This window comes from Artemia sp. Qi Xiang Cuo, chromosome 19, assembly GCF_049724085.1.
Source record: "Artemia sp. Qi Xiang Cuo chromosome 19, ASM4972408v1, whole genome shotgun sequence".
In the NCBI taxonomy this organism is placed as follows: Eukaryota; Metazoa; Arthropoda; class Branchiopoda; order Anostraca; family Artemiidae; genus Artemia; species Artemia sp. Qi Xiang Cuo.
Window position 1 is genome coordinate 56,277,007 of NC_142812.1, and position 20,502 is coordinate 56,297,508.

General features: G+C 34.8%; 1 protein-coding gene across 3 annotated transcripts in view; it reads left to right on the top strand.

The window, feature by feature from the left end:
- LOC148941031 (uncharacterized protein CG1161) overlaps positions 1–18,985 on the top strand; it is a 31,421-nt gene extending 12,436 nt beyond the window's left edge. The window contains exons 2-5 of one of the 3 annotated variants that reach the window (XM_089104815.1): positions 1,870–1,979; positions 6,782–6,896; positions 12,242–12,385; positions 18,737–18,985. In XM_089104815.1, coding sequence (XP_088960941.1) covers positions 1,870–1,979; positions 6,782–6,896; positions 12,242–12,385; positions 18,737–18,889 — 522 coding nt within the window. In that variant the 3' untranslated portion in view covers positions 18,890–18,985. Of the gene's footprint in view, positions 1–1,869; positions 1,980–6,781; positions 6,897–12,241; positions 12,386–18,718 lie in introns of all 3 variants that reach the window. The other 2 variants (XM_089104814.1, XM_089104816.1) reach the window with 2 other exon arrangements.
- Positions 18,986–20,502: the final 1,517 nt, after the last annotated feature.

Sequence of the window (20,502 nt, forward strand, 5' to 3'; positions counted from 1 at the left end):
TTAGAAAGCTCAGGGCACAAGCATAGGCTTCAAAATTAATGCTAAGAAGTATAAGTTGCTTAGACTGAGAATAAGTGAAGGTGAGGAGGTTATATTGGGTAACAAGAAGATTGATCATATGGACAGCTTCACTTATCTTGGTAATATTATTAGTAAAGACGGTGGGAGTAGTAAAGATGCTAAATATAGAATAGACCAGACTCAAGGTGTTTTTTCACAGTTGAAAAAAAAAAAGTTTGAAAGAATAGGATGATAGGTCTGCAGACCAAGATTAGAATATTGGAAGCTACACTGATGACAGTAGTCGAACATGGTTCTGAAGCATGGGTGCTCTTTTTCTATGGTTATAAAGGTTGTGATGGCTAGGACACATTCTGCACATGAAAGAAGACAGTTTGCCAAAGATTGTCCTTTATGGCCCACCGTCTAAGGGCAAACTAAAAGCAAGTTGTCCCAGAATTGGGTGGGAGGAGGTTGTAAGGAAGAATTTGGGAAAATGGAACTTCATGGGAGGTGTAAAGAGGGAGACCTTAAATAGATTGCAATGGAGGAGGAGCGCACGTAACTGCGTTGACCTCAGGCGGCTTGGTGCTGCAGTGAGTTGTTAGTAGTAGTATTAGCATTTGTATAAATCACTCCTCGAAAATGCTTGAAGAATATCACATGTTTGTAGTTCTTCAATGCTCATATCCTTTGGGTTTATCTAAACTTAAAAGTTGTATATCTTGAAAATGCAGCTTTATTCGGAATGCCTTCTGAAAAAACAGGGTTTCATAACCCATGACCATCAAGGCTATCAGTCAGATGAGGTGAATAGAATATAACCACTTTGTTGTACATGCTATTAACAGAGTTTATTGGCTGAAAATTCCTATTTAATTTCATCAGTCTTCCCATACATCTAGATAAAGTTTCTTTGTCTAGTTTATCTGGATATTTTCTTCATCTAGTTTATCTTTATGTAGTGTATTTTTTTATATAGTTTAGTAAAGTTTCTTATCAAATTAAATGAATTTTAGTCTTTATTTTGTCTTTGGTTGACAGCATTCTAGTTTTAAGTTTTTATTTTATTTTAATTACTGTTACTAAATTTCTTTTGTGAATTACAAGAAAAGACAGATTAGGTTGTAATTAAAAGTAAATTAGAAACAGGATAAAGTTATTAACGCAACATTGAAAAAATATAAAAAATGTTGATGCAAAATTTTAACAAAATTTGAACATTTTGGATTCATATCTGGAAGCCTTTATCAACAGAAAAAATTAAAAATGAACAAAATATATAGAGAAAAAGAACAAACACTAAACGAAAAAAAGGTAAAAACGAAAACTTGCTTAAACAAAATCCAATGGTAAAGAAACCAAAGCACAAATAATAACCAAGACATCTTTCTTTGTTTCATTATTATTTGTTCTCTGATTTATGTACGATATCTTTGCTGTGGTTTCTTTACCATTGGATTTTGTTTAAACGTGATTTTTCTTTCTTTTTTTCTTGTTGTTTTTTATAGCATTTATTGTTTTCATTTTTATTTTCTTTTTTATAGCATTTGTTGTTTTGCTTTGTCTTTTGTTTGGTTAGTTTTTCTTTTTGTTGATAAAGGCTTCCAGATGCAAAGCCAAAATAAAGGGACTTTTAGCATTATTTCGTATTAAACGTGTTTATTTTTATTTTTCACTGTCATATTAACAATTGTATTCGTTACTAATATATTTTCGTTTCAATTGTAAATGAAATAGTAGTGTGGTCTAAGGAACTATTTAGATTAAATTGTAATGTTTTTTTTTATTTTGAATACAATTTCCTATTTAACTAATTGTAGTCCTAGTAAGGGATAGCTATAATTAATAACAAGTTGTTTTTTACAGGCTCAGTATGAAGATGTAAGATGCAAATGTGTATGTCCTGATACATCAGTGGTCAATGGCACAACATCTAATAGGAAATTGTTTATTGGAAATGTTCCTCCAACTAAGTGGTAAAGCCTCAAGCTTTTGTTCTTTTTTTCTTTTAATCATCTCAAGGATGCTTGCATAAGAAGTGAAACCCCACCCCTCCCCAACATTAGTCCAAAGATATTTCTTGTAAACTATAACAGACTGCGTTAATAGAAACGCACCAGTTTTTGTCTTCACACCTCCGTCTTCTGCTATGAAATCACTGATACCCTCTACATAGTTATTTGAGATAATGTACTCATTTAGGATTAGCTTCTCCTATGCTAGCTAGAACATTTTGCAAAAACTGTGTTTCTTTTTTGGCCACCTCTAAAAAGCTTGTAGCTACAGGTCTTCCAAAGATGTTCCCTGCCATATTGCATCCAAGCATTGACCATTGGCCAAGGCATTGGAAAAGGGGTTCTTTCTGTCCGCCATTTAATGCTGAGTTGATCCTGCACATAGTAGAAGTAACGTACAGTAGCAAAAAGATGTATACTCTTCATTGAAGATTTTTGACACACATCTAAAACGACACAAGCTAAACCACTCTTCATGATCCCGCCTTCGCGCACGCACAATGACAAATATTTCCGGTTGAAAACCAAGTAGTAACTGAAACTATGGCTCTGACGGTCTGGGAACTTCCTAAGTTGCGCTCTATTAAATGTGTGTCATGTTTTGAGAAACATTTTGCTACAAGTACATAATTCTACTGTGATCCTGCATCACAAAAACTAGGGGGCCTCCTATTGCCTATATAGACCATATGGCCTCAATACTTCTATTTACTGCTTTTAATTTTCTCAAGTATTTGTTTTTGCTTTGCTCTTCATGTATAGAGTTGTTCGTAATTCTGTTAGACTAGTGGACTCTTTACTAAAGTCTAGACCTTTATTTTGGACAAATTTTATTCTTTTACAAGCCTGTTTTGTCAGTGTCTGTGTATTTCATCTGTACATTAGCACAGAGAGGACATTGCTATTTAAAAATTGAAGTTTTAGCTATTGAGAGTATGCAGAGTTCCTCTAGACTTTTTGATATTTTCGTAAAAGTAGCCTGCATCAGAAATTTGTCTATGAAATATGGTTTTAACTTACTAAACACAGTTCTTACTATAAATATATAATAGTTTGACTTGGAGTTTGCTGAAAGTCAAGAAATATATACCATTTCAAAGTACAGGCTTTGAGGAACTTGAAAGCTTACTTCTTTTGCATTTGAAATATCCCCATATAATTCTGTATAGTCCCAAAAAAGATGTCATTATTGTACCAGAATTATGAACTCCTAAAAAACACCAAAACTTCCAAAATCTGTTGGAAACCATCAATTGATATATTCAGACAAAAACTAATGGTGTCACAATGACAGCCAAAACCTACTGGAGTCTGGTCGGAACTGCAAAAAATTGATGTAAAATCAGTGATTCAGTGATTCATTGATATAAAATCAGTAATTTCTAAATCCGGGGTCATCCATTTTTCCCTGATGGTTCTTAAATCCAAAGTAGTCTCTATCTTCTGAAAAAGAGTCCCTAGGGTCCTCGTTTTCACTGCGTTGGCTAGCTAACAAATAGGCTTTTTCCTTTGCGAGCTTTCCCTGAAGACTATCCCCGAATTGAGTGGGAAGAGGTAGAAACAGAGGATTTAAAGGGAATTGGAAAGTATTGGGTGGGAATAAACAGGGAAGGTTTGAAGAGGTTGGAACGGAGGAGAAACATGTGTAGCTGTGTCGGCCTCAGGCGGCTTGGTGCTGCAGTGAGTTGTTAGTAGTATTAGTTTGTAGGTCCTCGTTTCCATTTGATATGCCATTGCTACCTGCCCTGCAATTCCCGTTTCATGACGTGAAGTTAGTTAGTTAGATTGTAGTTTTTCTTGACATTGAAAATTTGTAATCTGTAGTCATATGAAGATTCCAGTTGGTCAGTTCCAGTTTTGACTCCTGTCAGCCTGAGGAACATTTTTAGTCATGTAAAGTGGGTTCGGTAATCGAATTAGGCTGAAAAAAATATATTTGGAATGCTCAGATTTCAAGATAGGCCTATGCTAAGATTTCAAGATAGGCCTATTAGGTGCGAATATTAGTATTTGCATTGAAATGTTACAGAAGAGTTTATTATTAGCCAATATTGAAAAATTAGCTGTTGAAGGTAAGAGTGCCTTTCGAGTTCCATCAACTTGCTGTAGGCCTATTTTGTTGACCTGTTTGTGCGGGAATGTCTAGATGTTAAAGCTCAGTATATTTCAAGATATTGATGATTTCTAATCTCACATTTAAACTGAAATTTAGGTCAGTTCCAGAAAAATTACAATAGGTTTTACATGGTACAAAAAAAAAATTATGCTGAGTATTATTCAAGAGCAGTATTAGTATTTTTGGATATAGATCTGTAAGTGAAGACTCAGTTTGTGTATACTAGTGATACCTGAATCAGTTGTCGAAAGACACTAATATTTCTAATTATCACGTACTAGAGTATAGCAAATGGAGGAATGTTGCTAGCCGTAAAGAGCTTCAAATATGTGTAAGGTACTTCTCTCATCACCAGGCCTAAGTTGGATACCTCGAAACCTCTACGATTGAGGAAGCAACCATTGTAAAGCTGAAAGAGTGTCTACTTAAGGTAATGAATGATGCTGATCTTCAGCTACAACATATGATTATATTGAGCAATAGTAATGGCCTCATGTTAAGAAGAAAGTTTACAAGTTGATTGATGGAGTGAATAACCAGGCCACAGGAAATAATAATTTCTTAGACATTGCTAAATGCAACATAATGGTCTATAAGGTTTTTGGTAGATTATATAATGGACCCGATCAGTGGACTGCATTACCTTTGCCAAGTATAGCCCTTTGGATTCGAAGTTTTTGAGTCTGTTCAAAAACACAAGTCAGTGCTGTAGCATAAGTTCTTCAAGCATGTTCCAGCCCAATGATTAACCCTTATAGAAGCAATAGATATAGTGATATAAACTCTGGAAAACCCTGTGAACTTATTTTCTTGATTTGCACATAAGAAAAATTTTTGCTAACAAATAGATCTCAGTATAAGAAGATAGCCTAGGAAGTGAAGTCAGAGTTGGTCATGGCGCTGCTTGTCTTTAGTACTGCCCTGAATGTCAAGTCAGAGTTGGTCATGATACTGCCTGTCTTTAGTACAGCCCTGAATGTCAAGTCAGAGTTGGTCATGGCACTGCCCGTCTTTAGTACTGCCCTGAATATCAAGTCAGAGTTTGGTCATGGCACTGTCCGTCTTTAGTACTGCCCTGAATGTCAAGTCAGAGTTGGTCATGGCCCTGCCCGTCTTTAGTACTGCTCTGTATGTCAAGTCAGAGTTGGTCATGGCACTGCCGGTCTTTAGTACTGCCCTGAATATCAAGTCAGAGTTGGTCATGGCACTATTCGTCTTTAATACTGCCCTGAATATCAAGTAAGAGTTGGTCATGGCACTGCCCGTCTTTAGTACTGCCCTGAATATCAAGTCAGGGTTGTTCATGGCCCTGCCCGTCTTTAGTACTGCCCTGTATGTCAAGTCAGAGTTGGTCATGGCACTGCCCGTCTTTAGTACTGCCCTGAATATCAAGTCAGAGTTGGTCATGGCACTGCCCTGTATGTCAAGTCAGAGTTTGGTCATGGCACTAGCCCGTCTAAAGACGGGCACTGCCCGTCTTTAGTGCTGCCCTGAATATCAAGTCAGAGTTGGTCATGGCACTGCCCGTCTTTAGTACTGCCCTGAATATCAAGTCAGAGTTGTTCATGGCACTGCCCGTCTTTAGTACTGCCCTGTATGTCAAGTCAGAGTTGGTCATGGCACTGCCCGTCTTTAGTACTGCCCTGCATTTGGATATCTGTACTTATTTTCTGAAGGATGAGCCATTATTGTATACTTTAGCTTTTAAGTTAATGTACCCTTTTATTTGTTTTCCTTCCGGTGCATTGGAAGTGAAGTATTTTTCAGGGGAAAGTTATTGACCGAGCAGTAATAGATCATCATGATAAGATACATTCTGGTCTCTAGAGAGTTTAGACTATTCTGAAAAGACACGAGTGGTTCTGGAAAGTGTGAATTAAATTCCAAAGGTTAAGTTCCTGTTTGGACTTCTGCCAGTATTTTGCAGCTGACTGGGGAAATTCCTTTTATATGGAAAGTAGATGTGCTTTTCTACACGAGATATCACTTAACATCCCTCTGACCCAGTATAATTTTCTAAATTCCGTATGATTGGTCGTGGGTAGATTTGAACCCAGTGAACCTTACATATTTGGAATCATGGGCAACGAAATAGTGCTGCCTAAACAAAGAGCCAATTGGGGTCTTTGTATTTATTTCTCTTTCATTTTTTCGGCTTTTCGCCAAGCCACTTCTAATTAAAGGAGTTGTTATAGAAAATTCAGAGGGGGCTCATTCAGTTGGAAATTGAAAGTTTGAGTTTCCTTTTAAGAGATTTAGAGAATCCATCTCTCAGAGATGGATCATTTGATTTCCTTTCTTACCAGTTTTCTATACTCTCTGCTTTGGTAATTGTTATCGTAAAGATAACATTGTTTGGTATTTGTTCCGTGTTTTTTTTTTTTTTTTTTTTTTTTTTTTTTTTTTTTTCTACTAGATCCCATCAGAGATGGATCTAGTTTCCTTTTATACCAGTCTCCCATACTTTTTGCTTTGGTAATTGTTTGGTGACTTTTGTTGTGTTTTTTTTTCTTCTTAGAGATGGATTAGGTTTCCTTTCTTACCAGTTTTCCATACTCTTTACTTAACTAATTGGCATTATAAAAATAAAGTTGATTGATAATTTGGTATCATAAAGAGTAGGCCTAATTCTTAAAATCTATTTTAGTGACTGCACTAATGTGGTGCTCCCTCAAGTTGGGCAAGATATAATTGGTAAGGAGCAAGAATTTTGCCCCAGATGTCAGTGTCGATATGAAAGTAGAAACACAACAACAATTAAGGTTTGTAAATAACTTCTTAGACCATACAGGCCTTTCTATTTGCTAGTAAAATGAAAATAGTTAGACATATAAATCGGTGCTAAAAGTACAACAGTGAAAGAATGTACTAAAAATTCCCAAATATTTTGGTAAGGGCAACAAGCCCCAAGTCTCTGGCTCTTTTTGCTACCCTCCCCTAACTTCTGATGAAAATTTTGAGATTGCCATTTTGTTAAAAATCCTCATGGCTCAAAAAATATGGCTTCGGGGATTACATGACCCTCAGTGGCCCTGAGGCATGGACTGTAAATAACGCAGATCGGCAAGTGTTTAAAAATATAATAAGAAGGGGGGCTGCAAAATATTCAGGAACGGTTAAGGGTATGAATTTGAAAATTTCAGGGGAAATTGAATGGAGTCAAAATACACTATATGAATCCAGGCTGTCATAGAGGCGCATCTGCACTATCTCAGGAACGACTAAGTCATTCCTAATTAAAAATCCTTGAATGAATCTAATTTCAAGAAAGTGTTAGATTCCCATCATTTGTAAAATTTGGACTTTTGATTTTTGACGTAACAGTTGGAGAACTAGCCTCAGATTTGTAATCAATCAGATTGGTAAATTGGTGGAAATATTGGTGGAAATGAGACACCGTATATATACTTAGTGCGTTTACGCTCTCCTAGTGTATTTGATCTTCATTTTGGGTTTGAATATGGTATTTTGAGGTTAAATTTTAGAGAATCTGGAAACAAGGTTGTTACTAAATAAATAAAGGAGTTCTAGGCGTTTACCCCCCCCCCTCCATGGAAAATAAGGCTTTCCAAAGTATATAATTTTATTTCAGTTATGTTTTTTTAATTTCCGCAGGGGGAAGGAATTTCGGTACCTGTGTATTATGCGCCACTCACTCAAGTTTCCGCTGTGTAAAATTCGAGAACACGTTGTTTTTTTCGTTAGTTTCTTTCACAGTTTATATAATTATCCAGTAAATATACCGCAGATGATTTCTGGCTCTTCATTCTCGGTGCGAACAAAAAGCTCCTCCCACTTATTTCTGCACTTATTGTCCACTTATTGGTTGAGCCGGCCAAGTGGTTTTGTCAGTACTTGTTCCGTAGGTGATTAATCTTTGTCTACCCATGAAAAGATCTAATGCCGCTTATGTTTATATCTGCAAAAACGTTCTCTGGAGCACTCGCACCTCGGTCTGGTTTTTCATAATGGGTGAGATAGGGAAAGATCATACTGGATAATTATATAAACTGTGGTTTCTTTGTTACTTTAGAAACAAATTTGGGCTATAGATTTGCACATTAGGGGGGGGGGATTAAGTATAGCGACTCTGCATGCAAAATGTGTTTGGTACAATTATTCTGCATATTAGATAGATAGATAAATAAATAGAGAAGTGAATTCTAAAGCCAAATATACGGCCATGAACACAGTAAAATAGCATAAATGAAAGGCACAAATAACATAAACTTTGTTGAGCGATGATCATAAAACACTTAAATGAAACACTACATTAACTTAATAATTGTACTTCATTTTTGTAAAAACGGTCATTGAAAAAAAAACACTTAACACTTGGAAAAAACACTTAAATGAAACATTATATTTGCTTTATAATGGGATTTTTTATTATTTTTTAGTTAATAAAATTTCCAGATACCTCGTTATTCTTCTGTAACTTTTTAGTGGTCATATACCTAACCAGAATTGCTTTCTGACTTCAACCTGTCCAAATACTTTGCCCCCCCCCCCTTCTGTGCAACTATATAGCCCAAATTATATACTTCCCATATATTCTGTCACTTGTCTGGCACTAAGCTGAAAAAAACTAAGAAGAAACCGGTTTGTTCTAGAGTTTTACACAGCGTAAACTTGAGTGAGCAGCCCATAATACACAAGTACCAAAACTCCTTCCCCCTACTGAAATTAAAAAAAATAAAACTCTCAAATTTGGAAAGCCTTATTTTCCACGAGGGGTATTTATTTGGGGGAGGGGGGTAAACGTCCCACTCTAGCCCACCGCCCTTTGACGTATAAAGCCCCGTAAATTACAATTCCAATTTTTTCTTTTTTCTCGGTAAATAACAGTTAGAATAGGGATTATTAGATTTTATTAGACACTAAAAAAACATGCAGTATATTTTGGATTGTTTTTTTTTTCAGGGTTTAATAGTATTTATTACTTTCATAATAACAACGTAGACCAGAAATATTCCCGTTAACCAAGATGAATTTGATCACTGTACGGTGAGCAAAAACGCAGCTAATGACTGTTGTCTTAAAACAGAAGAAATTAATTTAAAAACAAAAATTAATAAAATATTTAATTTAAAAATAACTTTGTATAAGAATTCTGGCAAATTCCCCCAGTGTATAATTTCCCCTGACAATTTCACTCCTTGGAAACTTCTCTCCCCATGGAAAATCCCCCCTATCGAAAAACCCAAGGATCACCCCAAGTGACACTTTCCAAGGGGAATTGCGTCAAGTCCCTAAAGGACTTGGAAAATAAATGCATCCTTTGGACCAATGCTGATACACTCTAATAACTTACTCCTGCTTAGCTGTGTCGTTGGTTTATAATTAGCAAAGTGACGGCACTGTTTGTCGTCTTGAGAGTAGTCTGTTCTGTTCTCGGATATCATTGAGATTTATCCTTTGGGTAGTTAGTTGGCTGTCAAAATCGAGTACGAATTAGGCCGTCGAATATTAAATGTTGGCCATTTGTAGCAAGATGATAAAACCAGGCATTTAATCGAATCCCCGCTTTTTGATCAATTCCTTGTGGATGCCGAAGTAGATAAATGGGATAATGGAAAATAATTAGATATATGGGGGCTAGGGGGCTACAAAAAACTTATAAATGCCTTAAGAAATTGTTTTATATTCATTTTTCTTGCGTTTTTACGAGTCGGACGAACATTTTGGGGGAGGGGGCTCGAACCCCTACCCCCTTTTTTGGATACGGCCTTGAAGGTAGTTGATCATATTGATAATTTCATTGTGTTGCTATAGCTTAATATATGTGATATGTTTATTAATTAAGGTATTATATTAAGCCTTAAACCTAACATTTTAAGAGAAATTTGAATTACGTGTAGGTCACGTGTGTTCAATTTAGTAAAGGTATGTTTTTTTTTTCGTAACTTTATTTGATCTAAATTGTCTTCAGAAAACACTCCCGCTGTCCTAAGTTGACTAGCATACAAAAATAACAAGATTCTGAACTCTAGAAGCATTTTTTTAAGATCATTTCCCCTACCTTTTGACAAAAATTTCGCCTAGCCTATATTTGATACCTGAGGTACAGGTTTATCATGGAATAGGCGTTTTTCTATTGATTAAAAAATTAAGGAAAAATACACCTTCACAGGTCATTCTCCAGTTTTACAACGAAGTCTATATCATTTTCTCAGAAAGACTAAATAATCTCGTAGTTTAGTATTCAAATGTCTAGGTTGAAGCAATTTGCATGTGTTTATTTTTCTAAATTAACGTTTTAATTGTAATTTGTTCTTCTAAGAAAATGAATTCTTAGATGGATAGATCTGAAATTTGTAGATCAAGTGATATAAGTATCTTTATTAATTAGAGCAAGGTTACAGCTGTAGATTTGTCACGAAATTGCGTTTTTTTTTTTACTGGGAACGTAAACCTTAAAGAATCTTTACTGCCATTTACTTTTTTGTTGGATCAAGGTGGCAACAGTAGTAATAAGCTAGTACAATAAAACATATAAACTTTGAAGTAAAAAAATACTCGGAAATAATGTCAGTAAAATTCATAGAAGATATAGAACGATTTGTCAATTGTCTTTGATCTGAGCAAAAAGAAATACAAATTACAGAAACCAAATAAAAATGAATCGTTAAAAACCGAATTGAGATCGAAAAACTAACAGAAACTCCAAAATATAAGCAGAATGGCATAAAGAAAATAATTAAAGAACAAAACACAAGCAAAGAAATTTAACTCAAGGCACTTTGTCTCATTTTCCTTTTCCTCTTCCTCTAGTAGGTTTACTGCCACCCTGAGTTACTTTGCTAACTAACAGAAACTCCAAAATATAAGCAGAATGGCATAAAGAAAATAATTAAAGAACAAAACACAAGCAAAGAAATTTAACTCAAGGCACTTTGTCTCATTTTCCTTTTCCTCTTCCTCTAGTAGGTTTACTGCCACCCTGAGTTACTTTGCTAACTAACAGAAACTCCAAAATATACTGTATGTACAAAATATATACAAAATATACTGTACAAAATATACTTTACTGTATAACCTATACAGTACAGTTGAATTTTCGAAAATACTGTTAAATTTTTCTAAAACTTATCTTTTTTTTAATTTTAATTGATATTATCTTTAGCCTGAAATAGCAACAATAAAAATTAATCAAAATTTTAGTAACGTTTATTGCAGAAAAAGTGTGGTGTTAAGTAAAATATTATTACATTAAAAGTTCAACATAAAAAGCTATATTATCAAGCAATCATCGCCATTTCAAAAATCCAGATTAAAAAAAAAATCTTCAAAACTATTAAGCAAAGACGGACGGGCAATTGGAATATCATGGTTTGTTTCAAATTTTGATTCAATATTTTTCTTAAAATCGTTTATTTTAGTTTTTGAGCTAAGAAAAACACATTTTGTTCCTCAGTGCATTCGTTAACTATTTTAGCGTAAACATTACTAAATTTTGCTTGATTTAAATTTGCTCTATGTGCGGATTTTGTTTTCAAGACGTTATAATCTAGTCCTTCTTTATCTCTGTAACCATAACTTTACAAAAAATGGGTTTGAACCCCCACTCCCTCTCTGATAAATTGAATTGAGAAATAATTGCCTAAAATGCCTTTTCAGCGGATTTGGACTCTACCCCCCCCCTGGAAAAACGTTCTGACCCTCTTTTCCCTTCTGCATCCTCCCAAAATGTATACATTGATGTTAAAAATGGTCAAAGTGCTTTTGACTCGCCTTTTCAGCCAATTTGAAACGCTTTAGTAGCTCATTCAAATCTACGGGTGTTCAGAGCTAACTTTGACCATTTCAAACGAACGCTGTCAAACCAACTATTCTCTGCATTAATGACCCTAATCTCGACAAAAACCAATATTGAACAGATATTTTTTTGTTCACCTCTTACCTTTGTTATGGTAACAGGTTGCCATATAGGGATGCACGTTCCTCGGACAAAACTGTGACTGGATTAACGTTGCCAGATATTGAAGAGGAAGCGTCACCGTTTACCTAAATTATTGCTTACCTAAAAAGACCGTTTACTCCGTTTACCTAAAATACCTAAATTAATCGCATTCTGTGTAGGTGACTGCATACTTTTATTTTACAGGTTGTTGTCATTATTGTCATTTGGATTATATCATTATTGGTAATTTATATGCTGTTTTTGGTCTGTTTGGATCCTTTATGTCTCGGGAAGCAAAGAACAACAGCCTATGAGGAGCAAACTAATGAGGAGGTACCTTTATTACATGTAATTAACTCACATTTTTGGTTTTGGTTGCTATTTTTTATTTCGTTATGCTTTTTGTGTCCAGACAAGCACAAACTAGATATCTGTTACTTGTGTAGCGCGAAATGTTACAGCAGTTTACGTTCGGCTTTGCTGACGCTGACAAATAAAATGTCTTTTTATCTCTGATCCATCTTACCTCTGGTCAAACTAATTATAATCTTAGTAATACAAGCCATATGGACACTCTTTTTACTTTCTCCATAGGGCCAGATTTCAATCATGTAATGGCGAGTCATATTGTATGGAATAAGATGCCTGAATGGCGTGAAGGCGTGAATGGCGTGATGTCTTGAAGGCGTCACTGGGTCTTGTTGAGCTTCTTGAAAAAGGCGTGTGGAAAATTTTGGTGCTTCTTAAACGTTTGCTTTTTTTATTCTTTCTTTCTTTCTTTTTGTTTAGGATTGGTTGGATTCTATTTGTTTCTATTTATTTGTTTCCCTTTTTCTATCTATCTGTTCTTTATTTATTTGTTTTTTTGCTCGGTGACGTCCCTCCATGTGCTCAACGCTGATATGTGTGTTGTGGGAGAAAAAAGGACGTCCCAAGAAGAATAAAAAATGACAAATTCTATAAATACCTGTCTCAAAATACGTTGCTTCTTCTAAAAACCAGCTTTGTTTTATTTCTTCACACCCAATCTTTATTGATGCTTTAAAATGTGCTATATATACAAGCTTGTGGTTTACTGTGCCACAGAACATGTGCCACAGAACCCAGTTTTCTCGTTTCGTTTAAATTTGGGGTGTATGAAAGCAAAAACTATGTTGCTTTGCCTCACAAAAACACCTTTTAATAGTTCCATGTGTAAGCACAATTCAATTCTGTGTTAATTATCAAATAAATGGCAAAAAAAATATTTTACTTATAGATGCCAAACTGCAAAGTTGTGTTGGATTGTTATTTCCGAAACTGCTTGGATAAAGACAAGCTGTGAAAAGAAGCCTTTGAAAATCATTCTTCTGGTTTTATTGGTCTAAGGCAGTTGTCGGATAAATTTAAAGCAAATCAATGAAAACAAATACCTGCCCCCTTCTGTGTCGAAAGCTGGGAAGCGGTGTTGGAGGGTTCTAGTTTGTGCCCCCAACAATAATGGTATAATATTTTTTATGACCCTGCTTCAAATAGTGTGTTGCTTATTTTTCTGCTAAAAAGTTGTCAGGGAAAGGGCTAGGATTTTTACGGAACCGTGGATTGACTCAGATTGTGCAAATTGAAAATACGTGCACGTTATGTTTAAAGATGCCCACTTTTCTGCTGAATTCAGATCCCAGTAGTCCCCGAAGCCACGCCGAAAACGGGTGGCGTGCCGCCGAATATTTCTGGCGCTGAATTGTTTTCTGAGATTACTGAGAGGAAAATGTAAGGCAGAATCCACTATTCAATTCCACTTGCAAAAATTTTGCATTCCCCTCAAAATGTTTTTGAATTTACTCGCCCACTATTGGCTTTAGTATTGTTGTAACTGGTAAAATTTTTATTTTACCTTAATTTTACGGCCCCCCGTAAAAATTGGTATTTTACCAATTTTACAGGTATTTTACGTATTTTACAGGTATCTAGCATATTTTACGACGCTTTGCAATTTTCAGGGCACAAAAGCGTGAAGAGGCTGGCAGAAAATGATTGAATATGATTTTGTGTAGCCTATAGCTGTGTTCCCCGGTTTAAAAGGCCATATGTCTGACTTAGGTCTCTTGTTGTCAGAACGATAAAGTGCATTATATAACAGGTAATTATAATTTTAAAATGCTGAAATATTAGCTGAAATAAAATTACATTAGTTCTGTGAACTGTTAAAGACAGAAAGAGGTACAAGCAGGACTGGCATATGACAAAAAAATTAAATAGTCGAGAAAAATGAGAGTAATATCAGCTAGTGGGAAAAAAGGGGAAACTGATAGAGGTAGATATTTCATCAGGGACTTCCACCCAGCCGTATTCAGTTCTCAAAAAAAGAAGGAAACCTAACCTTTTGAATTAACCCTAACTGAGCAGAAGAAAGACTGAATCAAACTAACCAAAAAACCAAGTCAGAATAAATGAAAGACTATTCACCAATTACATCGGGCAAGAATTCTCTGCTTAGCGATTGACTTAGCTTGTCTACTTAAAAGTGTGATGAGATGATCTTAATTTAAACTGAGAAAAATGTTAATTTTTTTCCTTTAATTTTAACTTACTGTAAATTGGGTTTATTGGAATATCTTCAGTATCTCTATTTAAGGTAAGATCTCTATTTATGAATTTTTTAATTCCAATTGTCTTCCTAAAAGAATGAGGAAAGCCATTTGCTTCAAATATTAAAGTTGCCTCATCAACTACATGATCTGAATTTTCAACAATGCAGAGGGCCAAAGAAGAATCATTATCCTCATTTTATTTTAAATTTCACATCTTAAAGAAATCTTGTATTCATGCTGCTTTTCCCCGGGAGTCGGCGTTTATATGGAGCTATGGAGGGGTTTCAGTCAATTGGAAATCGAAAGTTCCAGTGCCCTTTTTTAAGATTTAGAAACCCATTCTAAGATTCTTTTGAAACCAGTTGCTACCTAATGAGTTGTTACTGACTACAGTACCTAAAAGAAAGTCGTATTCTAGTTTAACGGCCCTTGTGTTTCAGCAGTTGATTTGAAAGAATCTTCAGATAAATACAGAATTAGCTCTAAGGGAGAGATGATGGGAGGATGGAGGTATAAATTGTTATATAATCCTTAGGGCCGATGCCTGGACTTTCTTTGGGGGGGGGGGGGAGCTTTGTAATAGGCACGGTCACTTGAATCAAAATCAAAGTCTGAAGGAGAGGTTTCAGCAAATCCTGTTGAAGACTGTCTTAAGGACTGTGAAAGTGACTGAACATTCCGCTATTATGATCCAGTGTTTAGTTAATCAAAATTATCAAAGTGTTGCAAACCTCTTTTTTACTTGTATTTGGTGCTTTTATAAATAAATGAAAAATAACATGTATATAGTATGAGGAATGTGGCTGAATGCAGCTTAAATAAGCAAGGCTGTTAGGGTAACATTTCTTAGTTTTAAATATGGAAACAAAATGGTTAATATTATTTTACTCCGAAATAATGGTAAATTTGATTTATTTATTTTTTTTTTTTTTTTTTTTTTTTTTTTTTTTTTTTTTTTTTTTACAAAATGGATGTCCAAAACCAGGCACTGTTAAATTGCTTGAGGTATTACTCTAGGCACGAGATTACCAAAGGGATAAACTAGACAGTTAATCAAATAGATGAAACTCTAGATGGAGAGACATTACCTTTTTTAAGCCCAGGAAAATCAAAATCATTAAAAAATTTCATTAAAAGTTGTAATTCATGCTGAAAAAGAAATGCTCAACTGGTCCTGTAGCTACAGGGCAACTCTAAACATCAATTCTGCCCTGCACTTTCAAAGAAGTACCTTATTTTACCAATTTTACTTACTGACTTTTTATTTTACGGTAATTTTACAACACTAGGCTCTAGATTATCTTTCACTTGTTTCTGTCCTCTTTAATACAATATAATCATATCTAATTAAATGGGTTTCAACTAGCCTTGATATTATAATGTTCTTTGATTCTTTATAAATGTTTTCTTCTTTTGGTTGAGCAAATATAAGTAAAATCTTGTCCATACTGTAGGTGTGACAGAATAGATGAAAATATATAATTTGGGCTATATATTTGCACATAAGGGGAATGGGGTGGGGATAAGGCATTTGGACCGTGTGAAGTTAGAAAACAATTCTTACTACATAATATGCAGAATAAATTGTACCTAACATATTACCTAACATAAATTTTACCTAACATATTAGGCATGCAGACCCGCTATACGTTACGGCGAAGACGCATTTTATTTCAAAACTCCCTATTACATTACTTCTAAGTGAGAAGATTCAATCATGAAACTATGAGAAACAATGGGAGCCAGTGTTTTCTCCCAAAATTGAGAAGCCATAGAGAAAGTACTATAGAGGTTCTATTCTGCATCTTCACTGACATGACATCGTCTAATCAAGCAGCCTCCTTTTCTTTGTTGTGCGATCATGAATAATGAGGAAATATAGAGTTAAAGTTTTTTTAGAAAACCCACATTCACACAACTGAATGGGTTAGCTGATCCACTGACAGCACCTGAGATTACACCCTTTTCTTCAGCCACAGGTTGTTATATTTATGTTTTTAGAGGAGGATTGACTAGGACAATATTAATCCGTATTATATAGTACCGGAGTCCACTGGGCCAGGACAGGAACAAAATTAAGAAAATAGTAACTAAATAGGGTCTTATCAAAATAAACCGATTTACATAATAGCTGCCTAATACTATAATGTAAATATAATCTTTCGCTTCACTATGAAAATACTTTATAATAATTGGGGAATAAAACTCTATTTTACAGCCTAATCACATGCATAGTTTAAATATATTCCTCCAGGTGAAGGGATACTAGAAGTCAAATCCTCTCCATATTGATAGGAAGAACCGGTCATGAGAATTTGCCCCTAAATACTACAAGTTTATAGTTTCTGGAACCACTTCCTCAAAGAAAGGAAATCCACTGATTTTCCCAACTTTCTTAAAACTTGCTTCCTTTTAAAAAAAAACTGTAAGGCAAGGGGGGTACCGTAGGAGGGATAGGGCCCCACTTATTATCCTTCCTTTTGAAGATCCTTGCATAATTTTGGTTCAAATAAGGTGTGACCTTCTCAGTGAATCTTCACTTTATGATAAACATTGATGTTACAACAGCAATGAAGCCCCTTGGTATCTGTGATTCTGTCGTAGTATTGTGTTGGAGTGCTTTTTGGTAATCCTGATAAGACCAGCTGGTGCCAAATGAAAAGCTGCGTGTTTTCAAATAGGTCGTGAAGGAGTCTAAGAAAACGATTAAACGAAGTAGGAACTGTATGTGGTTGAGTTATTTGTGAAGCTCGGAACAGGGTATGTTTAAGTATGAGTGTGCACATGTGTGGAGGCCTTAAACAGTTTGATTCTCTGATATTTGCAGTTTATGCCTCAAGCACTATGCACCATTTGGAGATAAACAAGTTCGACATGTCTGCTGTAAGCCAAGGCCTTTTTTTATTATAAAAAAGTAATAAATATTTTTGGTGATAAGATAAATCAGTGATTTTTTTTTGTGAAATCAGGCATTATATCAAGTTAAAATGAGCTCTGACCTTCTAAACACTGTCTAATGGGATATCAGTTATTACCATTGTTCAAAAACACACATAGTTTCCACAAAATATCCAAGTTGTAAACTGTATACGATAAAACCATTAAAGATAAAAATTGAAAGGGAATTGAATCTTTTGAATCGCATAAAAGTAGAATATATGTACATATGAACCGATGACAGAATCTATTCGGGTTTTTGAGTTTTAGATGAAGGTCTTCTAAATTTCAAGAACGTGATTAAGTTCAAGGCTATTCTGAGTTTAAAAGATGGATTTAAAGATCTTTGGCGTTCATTCAGAATTCGAACAAAGAGCCTGAGACGCTAAACAGTCGAAATCTCATGACTAAGGTAATATCCAGAATTTTTTCGGGGGGGGGGGGCTACACAAAAAAATTAATCCATTAAAAATATGTTTGTATGCATTTGTGTTACGTTTTTACGAGTCGAACAAAAAATTTTTGGAGAGGTAGGGAGTCAAACCCCCTAACTCCCTCCCTAGATACGGTCTTGCTCATGACTTAATTCTACCGTATTTTTGAAGAATTTTCTTTTAATTTACCGAATATTACTGACTTTTGGTGTAGCTGATTTTTAGCACGGCTCTTGTTTATTGATTTTTGAAAGAAGTTTGGCCAGTTTTGATGCTAATTTTGAGAATTGATAGTGAGACCTATGCATGCAAACCGTGTATTTCCTAGGGATGTGGAGTCGCTTATAAGTTATAATCGACTGCAGACATTTTCAATATACTAACTCCAACTCTGACTTCATTCAGCTAAAACTTCGACTAAGGGGAAGAAGAGGCTCATGTTTTGGATGTTCAGAGCGTATTTGTAGCTTAATCTCCTTACGGTCACAGAATTTTCTCAGGTGACAGGGTATATTCTGTATGGAGATTTTTCTACCTTTTTATTGTAGAGAATTTATTGAAGCTTTTGCTTAGAATATATTTGTGTCTTTGCTTGATTTTACCAGAATTTTTTTTTTGTATTATTGTCAAAGTTTTTGCTTTTAACACAGTTTTCTTCATCATTTTTTCGTCGTAGTTTCTGTAATGCAGCAAGATTATTATTTATTATTTGCTTTATTATACTGAGGTCATTTATGTAGTTTGAACTTTGTACGCAGGACGAGATGTCTGGACCCATTCCTCCCCTTCGTCCACGGACAACAACTAGTGGTGGAGTGCTCAACCGTGTTGGACACCAGCAGGATAAATGGATAAGGCAAGTCCAGGAGCAACGAAGGCATATATATGACCGTCAGACTATTTTAAATTGATTTTAGTGAATTTTCTTTTTTTGCGTACGTTTTCATTTGTATATTCATGTGGAAGTAATTCGAACGAAGTTTATGATTAAAAACTTGCTGTGTCTACTCAGTATTTTTGCAAAAAAAAACTTTTGCAAAAAAGTTTACGATACGATGTCAAAATGAGAATGCAACGAGGTTAACGCTTTGCAACCCAAAAAAACACACAAATACCCTAATTTGTACTGAGAAGCACTCACACTAGGAAACAAGGACGGCTTTAAATGGGATATTGTGCCAATATTGCACTATTGGTTGCCAATACTGCACTTAAAAAAAAATGTCTAGATCGTTAAATTTGTAATACTCAATTTATTTTACTATCAAACAAGGTTGTATTACAATATTACGTTTCAATGTATAGATATTACGTTTGTAATATCTAAACAATACATGTGTATAATGTATAATACACATGTCTTCCTCCATCCAAGGCAAATTAAGAAGATTTAGATGTAAAAAAATTATATATTGAATTGCCCTCTCTATGTACATTTATCCACTCAATAAAAGAAAAAAAGGTCAATCGAGTATGGCAATGTACATAACATTTTAGACCGAGGTATATACAAAGCTCTCAGCTCTATCGGAGAGTCTTGGCAGGAGAGGGGGATTAAAATCCGGCGGATTATACGAAAAAATACTATGAAAACTGGCAGAAAATTGTAAAAACTTAGAGATGTAATCAAGATTGGGTCCAAAGCCACCTCCCCTCCTACGTTGGTTAAAACTATGAGATTAAAACTATGAACCTGATGTAATATATACTCTCTGTCTAATATATATGTATCTAATATGTAAGTTGACATCGTTGCATTCGTATCGGCAAGTCCAGGAGCAACGAAGGTATATATATGACCGTCAGACTATTTTAAATTGATTTTAGTGAATTTTCCTCTTTTTGCGTTCGTTTTCATTTGTATATTCTTGTGGAAGTAATTCGAACGAAGTTCAAATTAATTTCGAAGTTTGATTAAAAATTTGGTGTGTTTACTGAGCATTTTGAGTTGGTACAAAAATAACTTTAAAATATTCTTTGAGAAACGTTAAGCGTCAACTATGATAATTTGGAAAAAAAGTTATCTTCAGTAATTTTACAGAAAAACAGGTAATGGATATTCCAAATTGATAAGATATCACTGAATATTTATACAATATACCGTGTAGGATCTAATAATAATATTATTATAATAATAATATAATATACACTATATTATATTCTACTAAGAGAGGTGACTGCCTTAAGCCCAAAGACCGTAGTTTCTTAGCCCCAAGGTCAGTGGCGTCATTTCATTGAAATATTGGGAGGGGGAGAGGACAAAATGCAGTTTTAAAATCTAGGTGGGGGGATAATTTTTCTATTTTTTCAATTTTTTAAAGACCCCCCTCCCCAATCGACACCCCTGTCCAAGAGAAAATGAACCTGCTCTTTGACGTATCGATGTATGTTTTTTTTAATAGAAATAAGTTAGAATTTAATAACAAAAAATATTTCTTATATTCAAGTGAGGAGCGGGTAAAACCCAAAAGAACAGAAATTGTCGACTGTTAGACAAGGCTGCCACTGGAAAATAATAACAGTA